At 34.7% G+C, this 8,973-nt stretch overlaps 3 protein-coding genes across 3 annotated transcripts; 2 read left to right on the top strand and 1 right to left on the bottom strand.

Annotated features, from left to right (window-relative positions):
• Positions 1–188: 188 nt before the first annotated feature.
• Positions 189–711, bottom strand: LOC114715143 (auxin-induced protein X10A-like). The gene has a single exon (XM_028899935.1). The coding sequence runs from the start codon at positions 649–651 to the stop codon at positions 373–375; it is 279 nt and encodes a 92-aa protein (XP_028755768.1). The 5' UTR covers positions 652–711; the 3' UTR covers positions 189–372.
• Positions 712–1,422: 711 nt separating this feature from the next.
• LOC114715160 (auxin-induced protein 15A-like) lies at positions 1,423–1,920 on the top strand. Its single transcript, XM_028899954.1, has one exon. It carries the CDS (start codon positions 1,465–1,467, stop codon positions 1,741–1,743), a length of 279 nt encoding a protein of 92 aa, XP_028755787.1. The 5' UTR covers positions 1,423–1,464; the 3' UTR covers positions 1,744–1,920.
• Positions 1,921–4,519: 2,599 nt separating this feature from the next.
• On the top strand, positions 4,520–4,910 carry LOC114715140 (auxin-induced protein 15A-like). The gene has a single exon (XM_028899931.1). The coding sequence runs from the start codon at positions 4,572–4,574 to the stop codon at positions 4,908–4,910; it is 339 nt and encodes a 112-aa protein (XP_028755764.1). The 5' UTR covers positions 4,520–4,571.
• Positions 4,911–8,973: the final 4,063 nt, after the last annotated feature.

Raw genomic sequence — 8,973 nt, 5'->3', positions numbered from 1 at the left:
AATGAAACATTGTAAGCCATTTAATCCTAACACAAAAAAAGTGCTTGCTTGCACTTAGACGCTTTTGTATCTCTGCGTTTAAATCTTGATTTGAATGTATTGGATTAAATAGCATAACTCTCCTCTCAATCTCGCCCAACGAGAGAACAAACTTTGTATCCTAATCTAGAAGATCGAAGCCTTTGATATTCATAATTGATCGGAATCGTGTGAAAATTGTCTATTGATAAATCTTTCAGACACAATTAATTAGACAATTCCCAAGTATAGGGGAAGAAAAAGAGGGGGAAAATCTATACATAGCAAAACTATGTGAATGGCCTTCTATACAAAATTGTGTTGACTGATCTAAGTTAATGTTGCCTTTGCAGGTTAGCATCCATTGAAGGAAGAAGTGACTTCTAGGAAGAAATCTTCCGTGCAAGGAATAGTAAGAGCTCCCATCGGATGATCATACCCGAATTCTTCCTCAGCTTCACTTAACAACTCTTGAAATGAAGGTTGATTCAAATATGATACAGGGATCACAAACCTCTTCGTTTCCTGTCCAACATATATTGCAAGATATCCCTTTGGCACTTCACCAGATTTTGAAGAAGCCGCTTTTGCAGCAAAGGAACTCCTCTTGATTCCTGGAAAACGAAAACCCATTGCTTTCTGTGTTTATGAATGGAAAAAGAAGGAAGTGTTTGAATAATTTTGATGCCTGAGAGTATTGTGAAAGATCTGTTGTGTTGTTGCTTGCTTCTGAAAGCAAACAAGCATACGTATCTATGGATGAATTGTGGAGGAAAGGTTATGTGATGGGTTTTAATTATCGGACAACAAGGGCATGCAGAGATCACATGGAGTTGCCTCAGGGGTCTGTTTCAATAGTATGAGCCTATTGAAGAGAGGACCACGAAATCGATTTGGTTGAGATATGATTGCTGAAATGTTGGTTAAGCGGTACGTGTAGTCCACTGACATGGATAAGAAGTATCACATGATAGTGTTTCAAGTGTTGCTCAAATGTCGAGAACTTAAAGTGACAAATATGTGTAAAATTCCTCGAATAGACATTAGGCTTTGAGCTGTTCAAGTGATCAATTGACTGAACCCAAAAACAGAATCGTGTGAATTTCCTCATCCATGTCTCAGGACAGGACTACGTACACCTCATATTTAGCTAACCCTCTCTGTCAGTCATCTCTCAACAAAATGGCTACCCAAATCCTCTCTTCATTTAATTCGTCCTGCCTTGTTTCTTTTTGAAAATGACCTCCAAGGTGACAACCATGTGAACTCTAAGCCCTTGTCTTCCATTAGGTATTATCACATAGCCTCTCATCCGCCAATTATTGTAGTAGAACAAATCCGTTCATCTTCTATATATACCCACACATAATTTCAGAAGCAACACAGCTCTACAACAATATCCTCAAGCACTCTAGCAGTGTCTTCTTATTCTCTTACGCACAAAAGATGGGTTTCCGTTTACCTGGAATCAGAAGGGCTTCATTTTCTACAAAAATGGCTTCTTCAAAGTCGGGTGAAGTACCAAAGGGATATCTCGCTGTTTATGTTGGAGAGGAAGTGAAGAGGTTCGTGATCCCTATATCTTACTTGAATCAACCTTTATTTCAAGAGTTGTTAAGCCAAGCTGAGGAAGAGTTTGGATATGATCATCCAATGGGCGCTCTCACTATTCCTTGCAGAGAAGATGTATTTATTACTGTCGCTTCTTCCTTGGATAGGTGCTAGCTGACAGAGACAAGATTAACGTAGATTAGAAAGCACAATTTTGTAATTGGATCATTTTAGATCCGACTGCTATGTAAAGATTTTTGTTATTCTTTTTCTTCCCCAAGCTACCGGGGAAGTGCAAAGTTATCTATCTCATTGACAAATCGAAGAATAGAAATTCTCACGTTATCTCAATCAATTATCAATATCAAATACGTTGAACTTTTAGTTTAAGAAAAGAATAATATTCATTAATAAATCTCATAATTGAAGTCCTAATTTCGCTCTAGGGGTATCAATATCATCTGCCCCTTTAGATTTAATTTAGATAACTGATTTCCAACATACGAAGCACAATTTTCAGACTTCCACTTTCACTTTAACTTCCTGAGACGAAGTTTCATGATTTCAAATGGGGCATTAAGAAGATTTCGAAAATAAGCATTTATTTTATACTCATTAATAATTTTATATTTCGATCCTGAGCAAAATCTATTAAGTTTTAATATCAAAACAGTTGTATTTTATAAAGATGAAACATCATTTATATTAGTAGCTGGAGAGACTTGGTGCGCGGTGGCCGCTGAATTAATAATTACGTTCTGCATACCTTCCACAGAAATATCACAAATACAAATTGGAAAAAAAAAGAAAGTTCAAACTCTTGCAGCTAGATTTCAAAATTGGTAATCTATCTCTCGTTATTTGAGCTGGCTTGCTAGTAATGATGTTATATACACTATGTCTTTTAACAAATTGTTCCTCGATAGGTTTTGGTTCCTTTTTGGCCACTGAATTTATAATAATCAAGTTCTGGATAGCATAATATCATAATTTTCATATCGTCAAAGTAAAAAGTTGAAAGTTCAAATTTAACCTTGGCAGCTAGATTTCAAAAAATATTTTTGTGGTCCATTTTGTTTTCGGTATTAATTAATTATTAACAATAAATATAACGAACATCATCCACTCTTCACGGGGTTTTATGGCTTGATAGTTATATATCTATATATATTTATATTTATATATTTACTCCCTTGTAACGTCTCCATCCTTGAAATGTACCCTTAAGACGATGTAATGTGACCTCTTATATGGCCCATGTCCCTTTGCAAGCAAATTGTGCTCATAAGCAACACACACACATCTTGAAGCTTCATCTAATTAAGTTATATTTTTTTACGAAAAAATTATTATTAATTTTTTTGCCAGATAATGGATCTGTATTATTGATTTGATGATATTGCAAAGGTATAACGTGAAAATTAGTTGATTATCATAACTTTGATTGACCTATTAACTATTATTTTTGAAACCAAGCACATGCTTTGGGGCCGGATTTTAAGAATAAATTAGAATAAGAATTAATGAAAAATTATAAGCTAATTAATCCTAACACGAAAAAAAAAAATGCTTGCTTGCACTAAGGCGCTTTTGTATCTCTACGTTTAAATCTTGATTTGAATGTTCTGGATTAAATAGCCTAACTTCTCTCAATCTCACCCAACGAGAGAACAAACTTTGTTGCCAAATCTAGAAGAACAAAGCCTTTGATATTCATAATTGATTGGAATCGTGTGAAAATTGTCTATTGATAAATCTCTCACAGATACAATTTATTATACAATTCCCAAGTATAGGGGAAGAAAAAGAGGAGGAAAATCTATACATAGCAAAACTATGTGCATGGCCTTCTATACAAAATTGTGTTGACTAATCTAAGCTAATGAAGCCTTTGCAAGTTAGCACCCATTGAAGGAAGAAGTAACTTCTAGGAAGATATCTTCCGCGCAAGGAATAGTGAGAGCTCCCATTGGATGATCATACCCGAATTCTTCCTCAGCTTCACTTAACAACTCTTGAAATGAAGGTTGATTCAAGTACGGTATAGGGATAACAAACCTCCTCAATTCCTCTCCAACATATATTGCAAGATATCCCTTTTGCGCTTCACCAAATTTTGAAGAAGTCACTTTGGCAGCAAAGGAACTCCTCTTGATTCCTGGAAAACGAAAACCCATTGTTTTCTGTGTTTATGAATGGAAAAAGAAGGAAGTGTTTGAATAATTTTGATGCTTGAGAGTATTGTGAAAGATCTGTTGTATTGTTGCTTGCTTCTTAAAGCATACAAGCAAGAGTATATATAGATGAATTGTGGAGGAAAGGTTATGTGATGGGTATTAATTATTGGACGACAAGGGCATACGGAGATCACATGGAGTTGCCTTATAGGTCTGTTTCAATAGTATGAGCCTATTGAAGAGAGGACTTCGAAATCGATTTGGTTGAGATATGATTGCTGAAATGTTGGTTAAGCGGTATGTGTAATCCACTGACATGGAATAGAAGTATCACATGATAGTGTTTTGAGTGTTGCTCAAACATCAAGAACTTGAAGTGACAAATATATATAAAATTCTTCGAACAGACATTAGGCCTTGAGCTGCTCAAAATGATCACTTAATTGAACACGAAAACAGAATCATGTGAATTTCTTCATCCGTGTCTCAGGACAGTACTACGTACTCCTTATATTTAGCTAACACTCTGTATCAGCCATCTCTTAACCAAATGCTATCCAAATCCTCTCTTCATTTAACTCGTCCTGCCTTGTTTCTTTTTGAAAAAGACCTCCAAGCCGACAACAATGTGAACTCTAAGCCCTTGTTTTCCATTAGGCATTATCACATAGCTAGCGTCTCTCATCCGCCAATTATTGCAGGAAAATAAAGCCGTTCGTCTTCTATATATACCTATACATAATTTCAGAAGCAACACAACTCTACAACAATATCCTCAAGCACCTAAGTTCTTCGAGCAGTTTCTTATTCTCCTAAGCACAAAAGATGGGTTTCCGTTTACCTGGAATTAGAAAGGCTTCCTTTTCTACAAAAATGGCTTCTTCAAAGGCGGGTGAAGTACCAAAGGGATATCTTGCTGTTTATGTTGGAGAGGAAATGAAGAGGTTCGTGATCCCGTTATCTTACTTGAATCAACCTTTATTTCAAGAGTTGTTAAGCCAAGCTGAGGAAGAGTTTGGATATGATCATCCAATGGGCGCTCTCACTATTCCTTGCAGAGAAGACATATTTCTTACTGTCGCTTCTTCCTTGGATAGGTGCTCGCTGACAAAGACAAGATTAACGCAGACTAGAAAGCACAATTTTGTAAGTGGATCAGTTTAGATCCGACTGCTATGTAAAGATTTTTGTTATTCTTTTTCTTCCCCTAGCTACTTGGGAAGTGCAAAGTTGTTATCTCCATTGACAAATCGATGAACAGACATTCTCACGTTATTTCAATGAATTATCAATGTCGATTGTATTGAACTTTTAGTTTAAGCAAACAAATATGATAATTCATTAATTTCATAATTCAAGTAGTCTTGATTTCTCTCTAGCATTATCAGCATCATCTGCCTATTGAGATTTAACTTCATGAGACACAGTTTCAAGATTCCAAATGGGGCTTAAGAAGATTTTGGGAACAAAGATTTTTTTTACACTCATTTTATATTTCCTGACAAAAATCTATTAAATTCTAATTTCAAAATAATTGTATCTTAAAAAGATGTAACATCATTTATGTTAATAGCTGGAAAGACTTGGTGCGCTATGTAGTCACTGAATTAATAATTAAGTTCTTAGTAACACGATATGATACCTTCCACAAAAATATCACAAATATCAAAGTAAATACAAAATAGATCAAGTTCAAACTCTTACAGCCTGAAGATCTCAAAATTATTAATCCACCTCTCTTACGTGAGCTGGCTTGATAGTTACATACACTATACATCTCTTAACATCTAGTTCCTTGAAAAGTACTCGTAAGACAACATCATGTGATCTCTTATGGTCATTATCTCTTTGTAAGAAAATTATATGTTCCTAACAATCGAGTTCACAAGCAACACATATATGCTCCGAAGCTTCATCAGAGGTCTGTTTCTTAATTTTTCATTTTGCAAGGGCCTTTAAATGTTTTATTAAATATTAATGTTACGATATTGTAAAGATTATATATATATACTCACACAACATAACTATCATTTGATTATTGCATATGATAACTTTTTTCCTACATATAGGTATCCTTCTCTTGAAAGTAATCCTATTGCATATCATAACTTTGATTGACCTATGAAATGTTAATTTTGAAGTAAACATGTATGCATGTTTGGACGAAGTTTGCTTTAAAATTAAGAATCAAGGAAAAAATTAAAGAAAAATAAGATAATCAATTACATCGGGAAAAATGTTTAGTTCATGAAATTTGAAATGTTTCATTGCTTGTTTAAATATTATATAAAAATTATGGCCCCAATCACGAGTACAAAAATTGATTTAAATTTTTTTTTTACCTCAGTTTATAAAGATTAAAGAACCCATCCTATGTAGAAACCAATTTTTAATTTAATTCTAATCTTGAATTTAAAAATAAATTCATAAATTAAAAATTACATACATGTGTTAATTTTGTTAATGTATGTTGCTAATATTATTTGATTTTCAAGTGTTACCGCCTTTTGAATTTTTACATATTTTCAAAAATTGAGATAATATCATTGATCGAAGCCAAAAACATAAATGATGTTCCCTCATCAGCCCCCCTCAGTGGCATTCTGGCATCTTCTCTATGAACGTTCTATGATGCTTCCGATTGGAGGAACGGAACCCTCTGGGTCATCCATTAAACTTGTAATGGAAATTAAAGATAATATAATTTTACCAAGAAAATTATATTTTTATTGTTAAAATTATTATTTTTATAATTCTTCCAAATAGTTTCCATGGATTAATAATTTGCTTGCACTGAAACAATACCATGATTCGAATTTACTGGATTACAGCATATAACATTTTCTTCTCAATCTTGCCGTGGGAAAACAAATTTTAGTTGCTTCAACTAAAAGATAAGTATCTTCGACATTCATAGATGATTGAGATCACATGAAAATTGTATGTTGATAATTTTATCCCTGACCCAAAACAGTTTTACGCTTCACACGTACAGGGGAAAAAAAGAAGGTGAAAAATCTATACAAAATTGGATTGACTAATCTAAGTTAAAACTGTCGTTGCAAGCCAGCACTTATTGAAGCAAGCAGTGACTTTTAGGAAGACATCTTCTGTGCAAGGAGTAGTGAGGGCACCCATTGGATGGTCAAACCCAAATTCTTCTTCAGCTTCACTTAACAAATCTTGAAAAGAAGGCTGATTCAAGTATGACATAGGGATCACAAAGCTCTTCATTTCCTCTCCAACGTATACTGCGAGATGTCCCTTTGGCACTTCACAAGATTTTGCAGAACTCACTTTTGCAACAGAGGAAATCCTCCTAATTCCTGGTAAACGAAAACCCATTGTTGTTTGTGACTAAGAAGAGCATAAGAAGGAAGTGTTTAGGTAATTTTGCTGCTTGCGAGTATTGTGAAAGACTTGCGTTGCTTGCTTCTTAAAGCGTACATGTATGAGTATATATAGATGAGCGGTGGAAGAAAGGTTCTATGATAGAACTTAATTATCGAAAGACAAGGGCATATAGAGATCACACGGAGTTGCCTTAGAGGTCTTTCTCACAAAAACAAATGTCAGGATGACAGCCAAATGAATAGAAAGGACATCAGAAATCCTTTTGGTTGAGATATGATTGAGGAAGGGTCAGTTAAGCGACGTAGTCGAGAGAGACATGGATGAGAAGGATCACATGATAATGTTTTACGTCTTTCTCAAACACAAGATCTTATATTTCTCATGGTTGTCAATTTCATTTCTTGACATGCTTGAGGCATATCTCACGTTTCCCTTATCCTCATCAGTCCTTTATGTTCTTGACATAAGGCTTTAAACAGTTTAAGTCTCTTCTTGAACATAAAACAGAATCATGTGGTTTTCCTTATCCATGTCTCAGGTCTGGATTACAACTCATTTTAGATCTTTAGCGGTCATATCCAAGTCCTCCCTTCATTATTTGGCCCATCTTGACTTGTTGCTTTTACAAAATGACCTCTAAGACACATCCATGTGAACTGATGGTGCCTTTGTCTTTCAACAGCTAGGCTCTATCATGTAACTTCTAAACCACCAATGATTGTAGGAATACAAATCTATTCATCTATATATACTCGTATGCTTTCAGAAGCAAGCAACACAAATCTTTCACAATACTCTCAGGCATCAATACTCAAACCCTTCCTTCTTATTCTTCTTACACACAACAAGCAATGGGTTTCCGTCTACCTAAAATCAAGAGGGCTTCATTTGGTACAAAACTTGCTTCAAAATCTGGTGAAGTGCCAAAGGGGTATCTCGCAGTATATGTCGGAGAGGAAATGAAGAGGTTTGTGATCCCCATATCATACTTGAATCAACCTTCGTTTCAAGAGCTGTTAAGTGAAGCTGACGAAGAATTCGGGTTTGATCACCCAATGGGTGCCCTTACTATTCCTTGCACAGAATATGTCTTCATGAAAACCACTTCTTCCTTTAGTGGGTGCTAGCTAACCAAGACAAGATTAGATTAGTCCACGTACACACACAATTTTGTAATCGATCCTTGCTTTGTAAAGATCTTTGTTCTTTTTCTTCCCTTAATTGGAAAGTGAAAAAAATTGTTTATCTCAGAAAAGTTGATGAATAGACATTTTTCACGTTATCTCAATCAACTGTCAATATTGAAGGCATTGAATATATAGTTAGGCATCTACGAGTTGTACTTTTTTTTTTTAATCTTCTTGGAAAATTGGGATAAAAAGTTATATTCTCACCTAGTAATTATATTCAATTTCAGATTTCTCTCTAAGAGGGTATTAAAGTGAGCCCCCTGAGTGGCTTTCCTAGAGAAGTGATCGTAGATATACATGCATATTTAATATAAACATCATTAACTTGAGGCTCCCACTTTCATTTTTATTACTTTTTTTTAATAAAAAGATCAATATACTAAACATAGTAGAAAGACAGTACTACAGTTCCAGTTTTCTAATCCAGTAACTAAGGGTAAGCGAATAAACAATGCTGACTAAGTCCCAGACTCCCGGTGCTTAAGATTCCCGATGTAGCGTCAAGAATAATTTTTCAAAAAAGTTTTATTTGATACGGCAAATAACTGATTAAGGTGAATCCACCCTAAAATATTTTTTAATGAAATTTTACACTCAACAATTTAGGGTGCTGGATGTACCAAAAAAGATTTTGGATGTATTAGACGCCTTGAAAAAAGTACTTTTTAGGTACTAGATGCATC

This window comes from Neltuma alba, unplaced genomic scaffold (assembly GCF_004799145.2).
Source record: "Neltuma alba isolate B1F8T4 unplaced genomic scaffold, ASM479914v2 tig00011576_pilon, whole genome shotgun sequence".
Lineage (NCBI taxonomy): Eukaryota > Viridiplantae > Streptophyta > Magnoliopsida > Fabales > Fabaceae > Neltuma > Neltuma alba.
The sequence above is the reverse complement of the archived record's forward strand: the minus strand, read 5'-3'. Positions and strand labels throughout refer to the sequence as shown.

Excerpts from the sequence above, each read along its gene's own strand:
- LOC114715143 (XM_028899935.1), bottom strand. The coding sequence starts at position 651 with ATGGGTTTTCGTTTTCCAGGAATCAAGAGGAGTTCCTTTGCTGCAAAA.
- LOC114715160 (XM_028899954.1), top strand. The coding sequence starts at position 1,465 with ATGGGTTTCCGTTTACCTGGAATCAGAAGGGCTTCATTTTCTACAAAA.
- LOC114715140 (XM_028899931.1), top strand. The coding sequence starts at position 4,572 with ATGGGTTTCCGTTTACCTGGAATTAGAAAGGCTTCCTTTTCTACAAAA.